Source organism: Danio rerio, chromosome 8 (assembly GCF_052040795.2).
Source record: "Danio rerio strain M-AB ecotype USA chromosome 8, GRCz13ab, whole genome shotgun sequence".
Classification (NCBI taxonomy): domain Eukaryota; kingdom Metazoa; phylum Chordata; class Actinopteri; order Cypriniformes; family Danionidae; genus Danio; species Danio rerio.
The window spans coordinates 17,508,274-17,529,825 of record NC_141028.1 but is presented as its reverse complement, the minus strand read 5'-3'; the positions used below and the strand labels follow the sequence as shown (position 1 = coordinate 17,529,825).

The following is a 21,552-nucleotide window of genomic DNA, read 5'->3' as shown; positions in this document are numbered from 1 at the left end:
TTTCTATACGTCACCTTTTTCACGATCTTTGTTTTATTTTCGCTTGACTTTTGCATTTGCAGCTCATTGAACTTCAGTCATCAGTCATGTAAGAAATTTCCAAGTAAAACAGAACATTAAACAGAAGATAATGCAGTTGTTGATTGAATTGTGATGTTGATGCTATGGCTGATTAATATTATTTTCCTACATATGCAGCCTTGCTTACATAAAACGAGAACTGATGATTAAAGATTATGAACTCAAACTTTTGATTTCTCATATCAACATCACATTAACCAATGGATATTTGTTGAGAAAGCAAATAGAGCACATCTTATTACCATTGTTTTTCTTTATTTCTTTCTCACAGGCAAAGACTTCCAGCCAAGAATGTGTATTACTACCGCTGCCCTGATCATCGGAGGAACTACGTGATGTCTTTCGCCTTCTGTTTCGACCGAGAGGATGATGTTTATCAGTTTGCATACTGCTACCCCTACACCTATTCGCGTCTGCAACATTACCTGGCCAGCCTGGAGCGCAGAAACCTCGATTACCTGCAGCGAGAACAGCTGGGCCTCAGTGTGGTTAGTCAATGCATGTTTCTACACCACATGTGTTTTAGCGCCTGTTTTTTCAGGTGTTTCTGTCATTTTTTATTATGTTAGCATCTTCCTCTATCTGCTGTGCACGGCAATCTTATTTTCTATAAGGGGGCGCACACATGTAAGTGTCTTTGAGGATGCATGACGGTGTGTGAACACACAGGTACTGGATCATTCACACTGCCTACAGTCCCGTCTGCGCTCTTATCAAATAATTGTAGAGGAAAACTCATTAGGAATGCTCAAGAGATTAAAGCCCTCTTTTAGGGCCTTCATCACTTTTACGTTCGTCAAGGAGAGCCAGGCACGGGAAGCCACTGATGAAAGGACATTTATTGATAAGAAATATGGTGTCAATGGAAAAAAAAAAAAATCTGTTTCACATGAAATGGGATTTGAAAGGGCAAATATATCAGTGCTGGATAAATGGCAAAACTATATGTTAAAAGCAATGATGGAATTGAAATACAGGTTTAAGGGGTGCAAAATTTTTCTGTGTGGACTAGAGCATTTCCGCTCAGACTGGAAAATTATTTTGGATTTTGGTCACTATTACAAGGAACTGCTGCTACACAACATGAGCAACAGGTGGCACTGTTCGTAAGATATTATAGGTGTAACCCATCCAGTTGCACTCACGCTGCTCCAATTAGGAGTTGCCCCAATGTAGCCAGAGCCATATCACCCTGCAGCCCAAAACCAGTTACTTACTGAAGCTAAGCAGGGCTGAGACTGGTCAGAACCAGGATTGGAGACCACATGGGAAAACTAGGTTGCTGTTGGAAGTGGGGTTAGTGATGCCAGCAGGGGGCGCTCATCCTAATGCCCCAGTAAAGTGAAGGGGACACCATCCTGTCAGTGAGCGCCGTCTTTCGGATGAGATGTCAAACCGAGGTCCTGACTCTCTGTGTTTTTTTATTTTTATTTATTTATTTATTTTATTATTATTTTTTTTATACAGGGACAATGTTTAACATGACATGTTGTGCCAGAGTTAGCTATAAAGCTAATTTACATCTGTAGTCCCTGGGCAGGAAGTTGTAACAAATTTCATGGTAAAAAATAATACATTATACACTTACAATACAATACATGCAATACATCATTATCAGTAAAATGTAATCAAATCAGTGGCTGCATATTTTTTTAATTATTTAGTTTTAAAATGATTAAAAGTGATACTCTCTCTGATATACACTGGTATGTTATTCGATCTTTCTGCTGTTCTAACTAAAAAACTGATTGTCCCAAAGCAGTTATCTTAAGTTTAAGGGCGTACTCACACTATGTATAGTTGCCTTGAACCGGGCCAAAGCACGCTTGTCCCTCTTCCCGTCTACCCCGACGGCCCGCACTCACATTTCATTCGGGCCTGTGCACGCTTACGTCATCGATGATGCGCTGATCAGAAGCACTCTCGCTCAGCACAGTGGAGATTTCTTTAGTTATGTCGAAAATAAGCCCAAGTGAAGTGAGCCCGATTCAGCGCACTCACACTTCTCAATGGATCCGGGAAACGGGCCTGGGCACGGTTCGTATAGCATTGTGTGAGTAGGCCCTAACTGAACAATCACCTCTAACCGGTGACCTAGTCTGTCTTATATTGTCCTTGCCAACAATCACACTTTGTTTGAGGGGTGGTGGTGCAAGATCATTAAATATTTTATCAATTAAATATACATCAACATAAAATAAGAAACTGTCGGTTTATTAATCAGTTATTTAAAATCCCATGGCATTTCTCATAAAGAGAAGGGGTGTCTGGGTGTCTTGGCCAAAACCCCTCTCCTTTGGCCCTTACCCGTCATGGCCTCCAAATCATCCCCATCCACTGAATTAGCTCTATCAACGTCTCTCCACTCCCCCTGTATTTGGTGTATGGTGAGCGCTGGCGCCATTGTCCTGTGGCTGCCGTAGCATCACCCATTGCTGCACACTGGTGGTGGTGTGGAGAAACCCCCTCATGATTGTGTAGCCAAACACAAAAATGCTCTATATAAAAATGCACATTACATTAAGCCTCTCATGAAAGGTGGGTGCACTAACAAGTATGCCAATGATCACTGCTTGTAGTGTCACTTATGAGGCCAGGGGAGTGAGATTTACCTGAACAGCTCTTACGAACTGGCCTTGGTTACACACATCACCCTAAACCTCACTCGGATCTGGGTCACAGCACCAGTGTGACCCTTCCAGTTCTATTCGCACTACTACAGTGGAATTCACTCATGGGAGTGGATTTTCAGCATGAGAGTCAGGCATGCTATTAAGGGGGCTAAAGGCCATAGCCCCTAGTGTCAGTCACTAAAGAGCCCCTTGAGGCCAGTTTTTTCCAGCCTGATCTCACGAGGAAATGTAACTATTTTACATTGTGTCAGTTAAGTAGATAATTTGTTTAAGTGTACAATTTTAAAAAGGAGCCATGGCATCCAAACCCTAAACCCAACCATCATTGAGGGATGAGCAAATCGTACTCAATTTTACCAATGGGATTGTAGGAAGTCATACGAATTAGCCAATAAATCAAATAGTTTCAAATTGCCTTAAGAGCGTGTTGGTTTTATCAGGACAGCTCTTACCAGCTGGCCTCGATTACACTCACCCCTCCTCTGGGTCACAGCACCAATATAGTCCTTCTTCTCTTGAACTCATAGCATTTAAAGCAGAATTTGACTCAACATTTTAAGTATGGGTTGAGGCCAGGTGTGTCCAAGTTGGTAGTGTTGGCTCATCTATGAGCATTTGTCAGGCTATTTTTTTATACATTAAAACATTTTACAGCAGTAAACAGCAGCTAAAAAACACATACATAAGTTTAAATTTCAAAGGATACAGCTGGAAATACTATGTCCTGTTGCCATGTTCAGATACATAGTAACAGGTGCCCATCTTTGTTTAAAAATATCCAATGTCAATTGAAGTTAGGCAGTCATATATTCTATATTTGGATTCAAGTTTTTCTTTCCACTGTGCTATTGTTTAAGGGTGTGTCTTCATCCAAAATATTGTTATAGTTTTTCCTGCACTTAGTAAAAGTATATGTAATATACTGTACATATCTGGTTTTTATTATATACATCCTGTGGTATCCCTTCAAGCATGAAAGCTAGAGAGTAAAAGGTAGATCTAACTGCATTATTTTCATTATCATAATCTTTAACCCTAGTTAAAATGCAAGACATTCCTAAAATATATTTGTGTGTGATTACCTACTTTTTCAGGCTAGTTTTTTTGGGGAGTTCCACATATTCCCTCGTCGGCTCACTTTAGTGGGAGGTTGTCCAATTCAGCAAGTAGAATCGGCACCAATAGTCGATGAAAGAGAGAACTCTGATTGGCTGTTCAGCTACAAATGCGCAAGAACAAAAAAGGGAAATCATGAAACTAAGCGGGAAGGGGGAACACAAAGAAGCTGGGTGTAGTTTTTTCACATTTCTTTATTTACAAATGATATGGAAAACCAGGTCATCAGACATATTTACACAAGTAAATCCCTCTGTGGAGGGGCATACTATGAAAGTGCACTAAAGACTGCTTTGTTTATTGTTTGTATGTATGCAGCACTAGGTCTGGTTGTTTTTTTGGTGGAATGAGAATACAGATACATCCTTTCAAGCAGATGCTGAACGTACTTTCTTGTTTCAGTCGGCTGTTGTCTGTCTGGTGTTCACACCCATCTTTTTTATCATCTCCTTAATGTTTCATGGACTTAAGAATGACACAAATTACATGAGCTTTAATCACACATCTCTTATGTTCCTCCATTACACTCAACCCCTAATGTTCACAGCACCCCGGGTCACGGCATCAATGAAGGCAGGGATCTTGCAAGAATGTCTTTCAATAGTTTATCACTCCATGATGGTATAAATTTTGCTCAAACAGTTTGTAAAAGCAGGCCTCCACTACGCTAACCCCTTAAACCTTATTCCCTTCTGGGTCACTGCCCCAATTCAACTTTTTCAGTTTTCTCCCATCACTGAATCACAAAATTTATTGTAGTAGAAATTTTAAAGGATCCAGTGAATGAGAGGATGTTTGGGTGTGATATTTTAAAGGAATCATGCAACAAGATTTACAAAAGTTCATGATAGTCTGTTTGATGGGATCCAAGAACAGTGAATAGATGATGCCAACCATCAAAGTCTTTGAGGACAACACCCACTCTTAATATACAAATACACTTCATAAAACGTGTACACGTGGATATTACCTATATGCTATATAACTGCAGGTTAATATTATAACTTTAACTGTTAAAAACTAGTAGTTGCATAATTAATAATAAGGAAAGGATGAGCATCCAGCATCCAAGGAATTAAAATGGTTATTTATTAATTTAAAAAATAAATTAAAAAGACAACAAAAATAACCTGAGACAGGGAAAAACATTACCAAAAAAACTAGACTGGACTGGAAATCACTCGACATGAAGAACGATGACGAACTGGCACAGGACAGCTGACATGAGGAGACTATAAGGAGAAATAATTAACAAACAAATAGGTGACCTAAATAAACTGTAAATAATGTTTTTACAACAGAGGTCTCAAAGGGTGGGTTACAGACAGGAGCAAATGACACAAAGAAACAGCAAAAGCCATGTGCTCACTTACAAACAGGACTTATTAACTGCGTGTTCACATGAAACACAACACTAAAGCACATGAACCACCACAACAGAAGACTGAAAGTAAGACACGAGCACACAATAATTGAGAACACTTACCGTGCACTCACATCTGCAACGTGCATGTTCCAATTCCAGTGCCAACCAAAACCGAAACCAACTATCCTTTTGCTCTTTTAGTTAAGTTAGGATTATCAAATTTGTTTCTTTTATGTTTAATAGAGATATTTTTTAAGAAATTGGTTTAACTTTTCTTGAAAGTCAAGTTTACATACAATAAGATTATTATTCCTCTGAAAAAGCTCAGATGATAGCGTCAAGGTTTTGGAAGTTTCTGATCTTTTCCCTTGTGTGACAACATGAGAAAATCAGCAAGCCAGAATCAAAAAAAAAAAAGTTTCTGATCTTTTCCTGTTTTGCTGCAGGAAAGACTGGTCCATTTCACAGCAGATGGCATCATGAAGAAAGAACATTATGTAAAAATACTAAAGCAACATCTCAAGACATCAGCCAGAAAATTAAAACTTGGCCACAAATGGGTCTTCCAAGCAGACCATGACCCTAAGCATACTGCCAAATTAGTTAAAATGTGCTTTAAGGGAAACAGAGTGAGTGTTTTGGAATAGCCATCACAAAGCCCTGATCTCAATCCTATAGAAAACTTGTGGGCAGAGTTGAAAAAGCTTGTGCGACCAAAACAGCCTACAATTACACAAGTTCTTTCATGAAGAATTGGCCAAAATTCCTTCAAACTATTGTGAGAAGCTTATGGAAGGATACCCAAAACATTTGACCAAACTTATTCAGTTTACAAGCAAAGCAAAAAATAAAAAAATAAAAAATAAACAAGGAAATGTATATAAACTTTTGACTGTGTAGAAGTAAATAAAAAATTCTCAAAAAAAAAAAATAAATAAAAATCTCTCATTATTCTGGCATTTAGCAAATGTAAATCATTTATAATCCTAACGGACCTATAATAGTAAACATTTTGTATGATTTACCATCAGACTTTTTTTTTGTATAATGGTTCCTTTTTTATAGTGTATATAAACATATGGTTTCAACTGTATACAAATAATATATACAAATATATAGAAATAAACCCGAAATATATTAAATTAAAACTATTTACTAGCCTTTGCACTTTTTAAAACACAAAAAAGCATGTATTTGCACTTGACATGCTGTTTAGACACTAATTATGTGTATGTCACTCGACTGAAAACATCTTGCAAAATGTGAATGCAAACATTTCTGCTCATCTACACCTCACCAGCTAGCATATTTCTAAAAAAAAAAAAAAATGCGTTTGACCCTCTAAGGCGAAGCATTAACAGAGCAAAAGAGGTAATTGAGATGAACTAGACAGCTCTTTTTGTGGAACTCTGTTCGCATTTACTTGCCTCATTGAGAAGTGAAAGATATGAGAGAAGTAATCCCAGTATTACACTGAATCCAGGCTTGTTCTCTGGTGCTTTACCTATAGCACGTGTGAGGGTGTGTGCGCAGTTTAAGTTCCACCTCACAGAGCCTCTGTTTAAGTACATCACGTCTGTGTTACACCAGAGAGTGTTTTACTACTGCAGTCCAAGCTGTTGTAGCCTCATCCCGCTCTCTTTTTCTCCATTCCCCCTTTCTCTTTCCCTCTCTCCTCCATCTCCGCAGGTCATTAAGAGTGTTGTACTGCCACATACCCAAGAACAGAGGACATAAAAAGACAAATAAGGCCATAAAATGCCCCTATGGCCATGCATACAAATACATTCACGCTCACTCTCTCTTGTTCTTTTCAAATGTCCCTCCCTCACTTTTTTCTCTCATCCAGTATCCATCCCTTCATTCTAGCTTTATATCTAACATTATATCTTGTATATGAATTATAAAAAGGCACTGTACATGCTAATGAAATGGCAAAAGGGGCCCAGTGGCCCCAAAAATTATTCAGATACTTAAAAATGGTTCTTGCTGCATTAGATCAGGGATTTTTTTTGTCTTTATTATTTATATTATACTAGCCCTTAATTTTATTGTTATTTTAGTTGTTTTATTTTATTTTATTTTATCTTAACTTCATCTCATTTCATCTTGTCTTGCCTCCTCAGTTATATTTATCTCATTACTGCTAGTTCTCAACCTCACTGGGCATTATTTTATTAAAAATTGTTATTGTTTTATTTGATTTTATTTAGCTACTTAGTAAGTTAGTTTGTTTGTTAGCTAGTTAGTTTTTTTTACCAAACATGTTTATAAATTTTTCCCCCTACGACAGGGCATCTGGAAGGGCATCCACAAGGATGCTCTTCCAGCTGCATCCCATCTCTAGGAAACATCCATACACACTCATTCATACTCAAACACTACAGACAATTTAGCCTACCCAATTCACCTGTACCCCATATCTTTGGTCTGTGGGGGAAACCCGAGCACTCGGAGGAAACCCATGCGAGCTTGGGGAGAACATGCAAACTCCACAAAGAAATGCCAACTGACCCAGCCAAGGCTCAAACCAGTGACCTTCTTGCTGTGAGGCAACAGCACTACCTACCGAGCCACCGCGTCGCCCCTCATCCTTCCTATATATGTATATATACAAATACATACACACATATACGCTTTCAAATGAAATAACTAATAAAATAAAATAAGGATTTTAAACTTTGAACAATAAATATTGACAAAATAGCAAAAACAATGTTACAGTAAAAAAATAAAATTGCATGTTAACAAGCATGCAATTTACTTAATATTCATATATGGTTCTCTCAAAGTCCTTCTGCTTGCCTTTGGTGATATATGTCTCTCCAGTTCAATACAGTCCATGGGCTTTAGTTTAATGATCTAGGTGCAAAGTCTAAAGCGCAGGGCACAAAAGCATTAAGGGCATGTCCGAATCCACTTTAAAGAGCTAAACAGCATCTGCAGCGAGAGGATACTTTCACTCTTTCGTGGATAAGGAAACGATGTTGTACTGTATATCCTGCATGTTGTAAGCAATGTGAAAGCAAGGCACACAACTAACTCTGCGCAGGACTTTAGTCTTGCTCTCAAAATAGCAACGCACCAACAATGTGCCTTAACACACTCTTTTCTTGACCGGAACTCTCATAAGTCCACAAAGTGGCGCAAATGGATTTGCTATTTAAATAACGCGGCTGAAAATAAGGAAAAATCTAGGTTGCGTTGATCTTGAAAATAGAACCAAGTTGTGGAAAGAAGAGTTGTGCCTTATTGCGCAGAGTGTATGATAGGGCCCCATGTGTTTCCAGCACAATGCAATAGCCCTTCTAGCTTGAAGAAAACTACAATCCAAAATGTTTGTCTTTCCAATTGTAAGTTCCATAGGATACAGAGCTTGTCATTCAAAGACACTTTAATATTAAACATGTCTGACATACATTCAATTACAGTATCTCTATCCAAAATAATTGTATTTTAGGACATTGCCAGAGGCAGTGATATAGTGTATCTTTATCATGTTAGTTAGTTAGTTAGTTAGTTAGTTAGTTAGTTAGGTAGTTAGTTAGTTAGTTAGTTAGTTAGTTAGTTAGTTAGTTAGTTAACATTTTACATTTACATCTGCAAAACAACAACTAGTAAATCAAAATTATCTCTATTCAGCACGTCATAATAAGGAATTCATCTGAGTGACTTCACATGCAGTGTCCAAATCTTCTCATATGGACCAAAATGCAGACTTGCAACAACTGTCATGTTCAACAGCAATCGTCACATCTGTTTATTGTATCTTTAGTCATCAAAGTCCTTTAACAGCATTAGAAAGACAGAGAAGCATAGCGCGTTTTGACAGTCGCTTTGATGGATGATTATGCGTAGAAGCTTCTTCTACCGTCAGCTCGCCTGTTTGCCGTTGCCCATTTCCAACGTCAAGTTCGCATCAGCAAATGCAGAATGAAGCTGTTTTGAAGGTTGCACATCCAGATCCATTATCCGTGTCCAAATGTGAAACGCTGGAGCCATTTGAATATTTGAAATCGCTCAAACTCAGATCTGCATTTATGGATGTGAATTATTGAAGTGTACAGTATGTCGTACAGACCTCAAGCAGCATGATCTTCTGTAGATTAAAAGAAATGTATCGCATGAAGTATTTAGGAATGTTTGTTTTGCATAAAAACCGGAGGCCTCTGGGTCTTTGTTGATGCTCAGTTACCATGACTCAGATGACCTGTCTGTCTAGACAGAGATCCCTAGTTTCATCCTCTCCTCTCAAGCAACCTTCAGTCAGTTTTCGTTGGCAAAGAGCCCGTCAATCTCAATAGAGAGCGGTCACGTGACTCTAGGCCTGCTCCCGCACACAGGTGGCTTGTTGTGCTGAATTCCGAGTGCCTGCCCTTCTCCAGATGTGGAGCCCGAGAAAGAGACAGAGCAACAGTTGTGGATCTGACAGACTAGCAAGAGCACTTACTGCAACAAAGAGCGGAGACTCAAAGACAAGCAGACAGACAGAATCCAGCCTGAGGGCCTGACCGGCACTCTCTGCTTCACTTCACGTCTCTCTCTGTCTCTCCATATTTCCCTTTACAACTGTAGATTCACTTTTACATCTGTATCGTCTGATTTATACAATGACAGATATTTTTCTTGTAATTTCAATTCATTTCAGGGCTTTCTATGGTATTTAATTATGTATTTGTTTTACAGTATACAGTATGTATGTAGCGGCCAGTTTATTAGGTACACCTGTCCAACTGCTCGTTAATGCAAATTCCTAATCAGCCAATTACATGGCAGCAACAAAATGCATTTAGGCATGTAGACATGGTCAAGACGATCTGCTGCAGTTCAAACTGAATATGGGGAAGAAAGGCTATTTTAGTGACTTTGAATGTGACTTGGTTGTTGGAGCCAGACGGACTGGTCTGAGTATTTCAGAAATTGATGATCTACTGGGATTTTCACGCACAACCATCTCCAGGGTTTACAAATATCCAGTGAGCAGCAGTTCTGTAGGTGCAAATGCCAGAGGTCAGAGGAGAATGGCCGGAGTGATTTGAGCTGATAGAAAGACAACAGTAACTCAAATAACCACTCATTACTACCGAGGTATGCAGAAGAGCATCTCTGAACTCACAACGTGTCTAACCTTGAGGTGGATGGGCTACAGCAGCAGAAGATCACACCGGGTGTCACTCCTGTCAGCTAAGAACAGGAAACAAAGGCTATAATTTGCACAGGCTCATATACATCAGTGCATGTGTGCATATACATTATAAAATAGAATAGAACATTTTGTTGATCTTCTTTCTTTATTTCTGTTTTTAAATAAGAATAGATATGACTGCTTTGTTTCAATGCCACAGAATACGTTGCCTATATTTACTGAGAAATGGATAAAAATGTTCAATATTCTTATATCTACAACAACAGAAGCCTGGATTTTGTAAATGTTTGTAGTATGTGCAAGGGGAAAAAAATGAAAGTCCAACATTAGTCCAAAGAAAATGAGGCTGTTATTTTAATGATTCACAGATAGAGGCCAATTGTAAGGTAATTGTCCCCTCGTTCGTGTAATTGTTTTTCATCTGTGCGAGTTTAGAGCTTCTATTTTGCAAACACTCAATTTTTTGAACATCACCCAGACAGTAAGGAAATCATTATTTGTGTGCTTTTTCACTTCTGAAATTACAGTATGATTCAAATAGTTTGTCGAATTCCCTCAATAAATCATTTCAACTCCAGTTTTTCCCCAAAGTATACAAAATAAGCATATCAGGGAGAATCGTGCACAATTAAGACACAAGTCTAATGATAAATCTTAAGAAAAATTGTTGTAAGCAGTATTAGATTATTGAACTTTAGTTTGTAACAATTGCAGAACACTTTGGCCATGCTGTTAGGTTACTTCTTAATTGTTTTCTATACACACACACACACACTATTCAGTGATTTACTGGAGAAACAACTGCATTGAGCAACTACTGAAACCCCTGAAATAATGCAAGCTTGACAACCACATAATGTATATTAAAACTTTTACCGTAGCAGACAGTGTGTTCACAGAACCAAACTAAACAAGCAGTTGTTGATGCATTTAAATTTGTATCAACATTCTCTCTCTCTCTCTCTCTCTCTCTCTCTCTCTCTCTCTCTCTCTCTTATATACAGTATGTGCAGTGCAAGAAATCACAGGGAACGCTTGTTGACAGAGTAATGTTGCCAGATCATCCTAGAAAAAAAAACACCAGATGAAAATAAGCTTGTGCTAACACTAGAAAACAATTTTCCACATACTGGACCAGTTTGTTTGTTTTTTAAACATACTCCTAGCTTTCTTATAAAAACTATAAACTAAATTGCTAATAATAAGTGGATATGGAAACCTTTTCTGTAAAATGGAAAACATTAATATGTTGGGAAAAATATAAAATAAAATTTTAATAAGCATGAAAAATCAAGAGAAGCATAACATTTATTTTTAAAATGTGTAGTTTGTAATGTCTTTACAATAACTATAACTATAATCAATATAAATGTATTAACTTTCTATTACGAAAGATGTTATACAGTGGGTTTAACTTCAACTGTACGTAAATAAAGGAAATGACATTTAAATCGAAAGTTTTCCCACGTTTTGTTTCCCCAAACTTCTCAAACCAAAGTTACGCCCTTAGATCTGTATGTTTGCTTCATTGTCGTAGCTGTGAGGAGAAAAGTGTACATTTGCTGTATAAGCAGACTTTCAGAATTGCTCTTTTTTATGCTCACTCACTGTCTGTCTGTGTTATGGCACATAACGTTTCCATAAAGAAGAGCCTGAAGTAAAGTTTGCTGCAGATTCTGGTTGTTTATAGTAGTAGTGTTGCCCAGTAAAGTCACTTCACTGAACCTTTCCACCATTTCTCATGATCAGTTTGATACTGTGAATTTTAAGTTTCCTTTGGATCAGAAGGTTTTCCATAAGCAGTAAATAAACCATTTCATGTCAGTGCAAATATTGATAGAAATGCTCTTCTCTGGAGCTCATTTCACTGGTGAACTAATGAGCTGTGGACACTGAATGACTTGCCGGAGGTAAATGTGATGCTACAGTACGTGACATTGTTTACAAGCTGTTTTACAGACGTCTCTGTAGTTAAAACATAATTACACGTTAAAGCAAAAGTCATGTTTATTTTGTGCTGTAACTGGTTGTAAAGAGGAAGAAATTATCCTATTTAAATTGCTTATTGACCTCGGGGCACCACAGCATTTATGTATACCAAATACTGTAGATTATTTAAAAGATAACACTTTTTTTCCTATCAGAAGAAACAAAACTCAAAACTACTGGTGATTATTGGGTGGGAAGTGTGACATATATCTTTGGAAGTTTTAGTCACTTATTTACTGACTAGAAGATTGATTATGGGATTCACTATATTGATTTTTTGATGAAGATATATGAAACTTTAAGTTTTGAGTACAGTTGTATTGATTCAGTACTTATGCATATGTATCTTAAAGAGTAATATACTGTCTACTATAGGCACTACTTTAACTATTTAGGCGCATGGTGTAAAAGCATTAAGGGCGTGTCTGAATACACCATTGCTATTTTAAGGACAGAAAAATAAGTTCTGCATGCTGGCACATGGTCTAACAGGGTTGTGCTTATTCTCTAATGAGATATGGGTGTTTTGAGTATAACGTGCATTAAACCAGTCAGAGTCTCATCTGACATTCCCTTTAAGAGTCAGTTGCGTTGCGCCATGACGCTTTTGCTATTTACATGGTGGACTTTGTAAGTGGAAAAATTGAATGGCTCACTAGCGAGAAAACAGTTAGACAGACCATCTGCAGCACGAGGATAAAGAACGAGCCTCCCTTATTTAGCCTCTTTACTTTCTCTTTATTTTACTTTTACACTTTACTCCTTTACTTTCATGGTAAAGGAAATGGTGGAAACTAACTATTAGCCTACATATTTAATTTCTTTTAAGTGGAAAGATTTGTTTCAAAACTATTTGTAAATTCAATTCTTATTTCCAGCAAATGAACAATAATAGCAAAGTGTGGTAAAAACAAAAACTGACTTATATCCAAACACAGGTCCCATTCTTATGCCCACAATTCTTCAAAATTGGACAGGTGGACAAATATGAACTTGTTTTTATTAAAACAAATATGTGCAAATGGATTTGCTATTTAAACAAGGAACAGATGTAAAATTACTGTTGTGAAAGATTACTGAAAGTTACTGAAAATTGCAACAAATCTCGCCATACACATCTTGCTCCTTGTTCCGCAGTGTTTGATAGAGCCAGAGATTCAGAAATGTAGTGTCAGTTTTCCCTTATGTTTCTTTAATTCAAATATACTTAAATACTGTACAAATAATCAATAATAGTCATGTGATGCAAAAATATATAATTTAGCTGTCATTAGTTATTTTATGACACTATTTCTGTCACTATTTTTGTTTTATGACACAATTTTTGTTTTTACTAAAACACTATCAACACTGACACTTTAATAAATAGTGTTTGTCCCCTTTAAAACTTTAATTTCAAGACTCAAATTTAGTTTTATTTTATATTGTGTGTTTGCAAAATTATAGAACAAGTTGAAAAACCTGCTCATCCTTCATTTAGAGTTAATAATTTATTTGACAAATGGCTAAGTAATTGGGTTTTTGTTGGCGTGTTTAATATTAAATGCATTTTAATTCAGTAAATATTAGCATCGTTAACTCATATCTCATATGCATATGAGAAAGCATGTTTTGCAGAATGACCCAATGAATAAATCTCGTCAAACTCAACTCTTTTTCCCAGAGAAAATCTCCAGTTACTCATAGTGTTGAAGTCAGAATTATCAGCCCTCCTAAATTATAAGCCCCCCTGTATACCCACCCCACCCCAATTTGTGTTTACCAGAAAGAAGTCTTTTTTTTTCCAACACATTGCTAAATATAATAGTTTTAATAACTAATTTCTAATAACTGGCTTTTATCTTTGCCATGATGTCAGTAAATAATATTTTACTATATTTTAGAAGATACTAGCATTCAGCCTAAAGTTACAATTTAAGGCATAACTAGGTTAATTAGGTTAATTATATAAGTTACTGTAGGGTAATTTGTAAAATCATTTTATAACGATGGTTTGTTCTGTATACAATCAAATTTTTATATATATATTGCTTAAGGGGCTAATAATTTCGACCTTAAAATGATTTTAAAAGAATTAAAACTGCTTTTATTCTAGGCGAAAAAAAACAAATAAGACTTTCTCCAGAAGAAAAAATATATATTATAGCAAATACTGTAAAAAAAATTCCTTGCTCTTTTAAACATCATTTGAAAAAAAAAAAAAAAAAAAAACACTCAGAAAAGCTAATAATTTTCACTTCAACTGCATGTTGTGTATGGTCTACAGTGCCTCACACCGCTCTCTCTCTCTCTCTCTCTTTCTGTGATGTGAGATGGCTCTTTCCACAGAGATGACTCTGAATGACTTCTGGGCTGCTGTCCTTCATCTCCCTCTTTGAGATTTCCTGTTCTTCTAATATAAGATGCCGACTCATCTCCCCTTAGGGACAGCAGTCTTCAGAGGCGCTCTGCAAAACTCCAGGCAACCAGTGTTCACTGTATTCTAAAGGTCCCTAACTCACAGGTGTCAAACATACAGTATGACCAATAGGCCAAATCTGAAACAAAAATATGTCTAATCCGGCCTAAGGAATAATTCTGACAATAATGTAAAATAAATTAATTTGTGAAACATTAGTAAATTATTTGACATGTTTTTCTACGCTGTTTGAGATGGAATAAACAACTTGGGATGAAAAAATTTAAAGTAGGAGTGTGCAATATAATACACTGACTAAAGTCTTGTCGCCTATCCAAGTTTTAGGAACAAAATGTGTCAGTGGCTAATATGAAAGGCAAAGGCCTCTAGATTTTGCTTACTTTACCACAATAAAGAATAAAAAATCTACCTTCTGTCACTTTTCCAAATCATTGTCTAGATGTCAAGTTAGTATTTGTTGCTGTCACAATGCTAAAAAAATACCTTATATAATTATGTAATATACTATATAGTATACTATTAAAAGTGTTGTTTTACTGATGTGGACAGTTTGCAAGCAAGATGAATACTGTTGTGATCTTATATTTTATGATACTAGAATTAAATTTTTTGTGTGTGATATAGTTTAGTGTTTTCCAACCCTGTTCCTGAAGGGTCACCAACAGTACACATTTTCAACCTCTTCCTAATCAAACACACCTGAATTAACTCATGAAAACATAAGAAGAGACTCCAAAACCTGAAGTTGTGGGTCAGATAAGGGAGACATCCAAAATATATACAGTTGGTGTGCCTTCAGGAACAGGGTTGGGAAACACTGATATAGTTAAATATCATGAGTACATGAAAAAATAACCTTGTGTGTGACTCATTGTTGCAGAATGGCTTGAAATAACTCCAAAACAAATACATCAAATAATCATTGGGAAAGTTCTTACTGTGGTATTTCTCAGAAACATTATGTGAGATCTGCTTCCTTCATGTCTGTCACTGTGCTGTTTATCTGACGCAGCCGAGCTGGAGATTAAGGCACACTCTGACAGGCACGTGGGAATGGTGGGTGGGGAGAACTAGCATTAAAGGCACAGGCCACAAAAACCGCTACACTGTGTTTAGTGTTTCACTGTTCTGAAAGGTATAATAAATAATCTGATGGCTCTTTTGAGTGGATACTTTACAGACACATTCTGGAGACACAAAAGACTTATCTAAAATCTTCAAAAAGAGGTAAAATAGGTCGCCTTTATGCCGAGTTCAGACTGCATGATTTTAGCCCTGATTTTGACTCGTCAACAGGTTTTGAGAAATTGCCGACAAATGCCTGAAATCACAGGCAAATCGGTGCTCATGCACGTGAGTAACAATCCCACAGTATGAACTATCAAAGACGCGATCTGAGATAATTGCAGATGACTCGCCGATGCCTGTGAGATATTTGCTGTGAATATCTGGAGCTGTCGGCGATTCAAATCATGCCGTGTGAAATGAATTTTGACTGAAAATAACATCGGCGATCACCTACGGCCAATGAGAGAGCAACCTCCACTTGTTGTGTGTGTGTGTGTGTGTGTGTATGAACCTGCTGGCCAGCGGGAGGTTGGGGGAGAAGTTAAAAACACTCCCTTTGCATTTTTTTGGACCCAGTAAACGGAGGAAAAACTAGTAGAGGTTTGACAGGAGCACCCATGTCTCTTTAAGGTTTCATACAGAAAGTTAAAAAAGAAAGTTGAGGACAAATTGCTAATTACCTTCAAACCCAGGTGAGCAAATATGTACATTTTCTACACCATTAAAGGCTTATTTCTCCTTATGTAGTTAAAAACAAAAGATATACTGCGCGTTTTTGGCTGTGAGACGTAGTTTGGATGAAGTTGTCGGCAATTCTTCCTATTGTAAAGTCATGCAATGTGAAAGCCCCTGTCGCCGATCCACCTTGCAGTGTAAAAAAGCAGCGACAAAACGCTAGCCTAGATAGTCATGCAGTGTGAAAACATCTGTGACACGACTACTTTGAAAATCATGCAGTCTGAACTCTCATTACAGGAATCGATTTTATACAACAGTTAAAAATAAGCATATGGAGTTTCACAATCAAAAATAGTTGCAAACTAAATTAAGTGTTTTGTTCCTTTATTAATCTGTTTTGAACAAATCATTCAAGTTAATGATTCAATGATACATTCATAAAGACGGTCACTTGCTTTGGTTTCCAAATTAATTGGCTGTTTTAAAGGAATGAGTTAAATACTCATTAAGACGGGGATTATGCCTGCCTAATATTTATATATTGTTTTACTAACTTTAAATTTGGCATCCCTGCCCTAACCGATTGACTGAACATTTTCACACGTGAGTTGAGTTGACTGGCTGGTTGTGAAGGATGAACATTAACCAAGCAAATTGGGTCCCGCCTCTGTTTGATGGAGTACAGGTTTATAGATGTAGTCAGCAGAGGGTGCAGGATAAGCACTTTTACTTCAACCCCTTTTTTTAATATATATCTTTCGTCACCGGTGGCTAGTACTTATAGTAGTAAGTTTAATAACAGCTCCTCAAATGGAAGGTGTGTGTGTGTGTGTGTGTGTGTGTGTGTGTGTGTGTGTGTGTGTGTGTGTGTGTGTGTGTGTGTGTGTGTGTGTGTGTGTGTGTGTGTGTGTGTGTGTGTGTGTGTGTGTGTGTGTGTGTGTGTTTGTGTGTGTGTGTGTGTGTGTGTGTGTGATTACTGGCTCTTTAATGGCCATTTCAAAGTTGCACCCTTGAGTCGTGCTAGATTTCTCATGTTTCATCAGTATGAGCCAAAAGTACAAGAATCGCCTGGAGGCAAAATGAAATTCTCTTAATAAATCCGTAAAACAGACATTTAGTTGACAGAGATGAATTATTTCTCCTGGCCTATCAGAAAGCTGCTTTCGTGTTTGTTATTTGACGCCATCATAAAAAGAGGCTGTTTATGGTGGAGCACTACAATGAAAGGTGGAGATTACAAACATCAGAGCTTTATCTTTTCAGCTGAACCCTTTCTTTTTAAAGAGAATTTTATTGTGTTTGTAACATATTTTGATCATATAATTTATTTCAAATAAGTTGCAAAAAGAATGTAGTTTTTGCATTTAACACACTTACCATGATAAATTCACAATATGTAGTCTTTTTAGTGGTTATAGTATAGATCTATTATAGCATTTCAATCAAATACATCCATAAATATATCTATAAATCTATGTACACTACCTGACAAAAAGCTTGTTACCTTTCCAAGTTTTAGGAACAACAAGTTCTAGTTGATCATTTGGTATCAGTAGAGACCTGTAAATGAAAACGTAAATGAAAAAGCTTATTTATTTGCTGTCTTGTCCTATCACTTTAAAATAACAAACACTGTACATCTTTCTATATTTAGGCTAAAACACTGCTTTATTTATTTGTTTATTTATTTATTTAGGCCTACTTATTTGTATGTATGTTTGTACTTACATTTTAGTTGTCTTTAAATTTCTTTAATTTTACTTTCCAAAATGAATCCTCATTTCACTTAAGTTTACAATGATAATAAAGATTGTTTATTTAAGTTCTTTAATGATTAATGAAAGAATTATAATGCTTTGTTTCATCTTCATTTACAAGTAGCAGAGCTTTTACAGCTACTGTATATTTCTATCCATTCGCATCCCATCCCTTTGTGCTCCCTGGCGGCATAGTCACAAACAGCGGTTATCTCTAAAAGCATGTTCTTACTCGTTTAGTGTGGTGGTGGTACCACTCACGGCGGTAATGCTCTTTTTATAGTGTCACCCACTGTATATGAAAGGCAAAGGCCTCTAGATTACGCTTATTTCACCAAAATAAAATATGATCATGCTTTTGATTTTAATTATTTAATTAGGACAGTAAGGTCTGACTTTGCTTTGTCAAAAGTATTGTCACTTAACATAAATAATGTACAGTATTGAATCTAAAGTTATGAAACAGTGGAAAAAGAATTAATATTGTGTATGACTCCCATGAGCTTGGAGGACTGCACCCATACATCTCTGCAATGACTCAAATAATTTATTAATAGTCATCTGGAATGGCAAAGAAAGCGTTCTTGCAGGATTCCCAGAGTTTATCAAGAATCTTTGGATTCATCATCAATGCCTTCTCCTTCATTTTACCCCAGACATGCTCAATAATGTTCATCTCTGGTGACTGGGCTGGCCAATCCTGGAGCACCTTGACCTTCTTTGCTTTTAGGAACTTTGATTGTGGAGGCTATAGTATGAAAAGGAGTGCTATCCTGCTGAAAAATTTGCCCTCTCCTGTGGTTTGTAATGTAACTGGCAACACAAATGTCTTTATATATTACCTCAGGCTGCTGATGTTGCCATCCACTCTGCACATCTCTCGCACGCTCCCATACTGAATGTAGCCCCAAACCATGACTTTTCCTTCACCAAACTTCATGTATTGGTTATAACATATCAACCAATATTATTGTTTTTCCCTATATGTCTGTTTTTGTGCTAACTAGTGACATTGATTAGCGTTTCTTTATGTTAAACTATGGACATTCTTTTTATCCATGCTTCAATTTTTAGATGACTTCATTTAACACTAACTTAAAGACATAAATCCAGATTATGAGATTTATGCATAATTTCTTGAAGAGCACTTTCCTGTAATAGAGGTCCTTTTCTATAAATAGTATTCCATGTAATAGAGGTCTCACCTCTATTATATTAAGGACTTTACCATTCAAATAGACCATTCCTTTAGCAGATCTCAAAGCAAATAGATATCCACATTTTATCCAGAATCATTGTTTTGCATTTCTTAAAAGCCATTGTTCACATAAAAACACATAAAAAACATGTAAAAATAAAAAATCTGTCATCATTACTCGCTCTAAACGAAACACAAAAGAAGATGTTTTAGAGAAAGCTTAAACCATTGACTTCCATGAAATTGGATTTTCTCTTTTATGAAAGTCAATGGTTACAGGTTTTAGCATTCCTAAAAATATCTTCCTTGTGTTTGTTCACGTAAAAATGAAAAGTCTGTCATCATTTACTTACTCTGTTAAACACAAAGAAGATATTAAAAAAAAAAAAAGCTTGAACTGTTGACTTCCATGATATTTGTTTTTTTCCCTTTTATGAAAGTCATTGGTTACGGGTTTTCAGCATACTTCAAACTATTTTCATCGTGTTCCTTCACGTAAACATAAAAAAAAAAATCTTTCATCATTTACTCACTCTGTTAAACACAAAAGAAGATATTTTAAAGAAAGCTTGAACCATTGACTTCCATGGTATGTTTTTCCCCTTTTATGAAAGTCAATGGTTACAGGTTTTTAGCATTTTTTTAAATTCTTTTAAATTCTTTCTCGTGTTCATTCACATTAAAATGAAAAATCTGATTGTTTATTTACGACGTTAAACACAAAATAAGATATTTTAAAGAAAACTAGAACCATTGACTTCCATTTTTTTCCTTTACTGAAAGTCAATGCTTACAGGTTTTCAACATTCCTCAAAATATCTTCCTCATGTTCCTTCACGGCAAAATGAACAATCTGTTATCATTTACTCACTCTGTTAAACACAAAAGAAGATATATTAAAGAAAGCTATACTCATTGACTTCCATGGTATTTTTTTTTTTTTCTTTTATGAAAGTCAATGTTTACAGGTCTTCAGCATTCTTCAAAATATCTTCCTTTAAAAACACACAAGGGTGAGTAAATATAGATTTTTTAGATTTATTTTTCAGTTTTGTGTGAATTTTCTCTTTAAGCAGCACAAAACACATTTATAAACATTGACCTAAAAGTGTAATATATATTTAAATAAGAATAATTATAATGCAGAGTAGTTTACAACACAAATCGTGTCTATAACATCTACGTGGAAAATATTTTTCAGCTCATTGCATGAGCACATCTATTTAAATCCATATTTTCATACTTCCCACAGAACCTATAAGAATAACTTCAGAATCCTCTAGAATAATTGGATCTCCGAGTGTCAGCAGAACATGAGGCCATCACATCCATACACATTCATCGCTCTCTGTGTGATCGGAATGACTCCATAGGCCTTTTTAAAAGTCTGAAAAATGGGGAAAGTATTGCCGGCTGTGAGACGGACAGAACGAGGGAGGAGAGGAGCGGAGCGTTGAATCTGAAGAGGGGAGGAAGGTCATTTTTTTTGTTGTTCTAATGGTCACCGGAGCCCCTGCAGACCGAGGAACAGTGGGGGATCTTGTTCAGGAGCCTGTTAGCAGAAATAAAGGATGGAAAGCTCCTTGGACGGACGCGTCTCTGGCCCTCACGCTTCTCTCCATCTCTCACTTTACGCCCAGGTTTATCTCCGTGTTTGTACACCCCGTGCCAAGATTTAATCAATAGCAGTTCTGCCTTGCGTGAAGAGAGAAGGTCAAAGTCGGACCGGAGAGATGGAGGGAGGGCGGAGAAGGAAGAGACAGAAAAGGGAGGAGGATGAGAAGGAGACGAGGCAGAATCCGTGAGCTGTGAAACAGTGATGGATAATCGCATGAAATCTGCTTGTTTATGGACTGCAAAGCAGAAATGGAGTCCTCCTCCATCACACGGCCAATCTCTCTCTCTCTTTCTCTCTCATTTGTGCTGCTGTTTACTTGTCAAATCTTTTGAGAATGCTTGTTCCAAAAGGTTTAGTCATTTGAAGAGCTCTCCACCAGCTGTCTGGTATTGTCCTCTCAAGAGCTGACCAGTCTCTCTTGATTTGTCACCGACTCTATTATCTGAGGACTCGCAAACAGTGGGTGTAAATCCTATCATCAGT

General features: G+C 36.8%; 1 protein-coding gene across 21 annotated transcripts in view; it reads left to right on the top strand.

The window, feature by feature from the left end:
- The window catches only part of agbl4 (AGBL carboxypeptidase 4), a 680,504-nt gene that overhangs the window by 358,922 nt on the left and 300,030 nt on the right, over positions 1–21,552 (top strand). For 20 of the 21 annotated variants that reach the window (XR_015497064.1, XR_015497066.1, XR_015497062.1 and 17 more), the window contains 1 exon segment: positions 353–569. Coding sequence is in view for 5 of the 21 variants with exons in the window: in XM_087263312.1 (XP_087119438.1) it covers positions 353–569 (217 nt within the window). In the remaining 16 variants the exon portion in view is untranslated. 21 annotated transcript variants of the gene reach the window in all.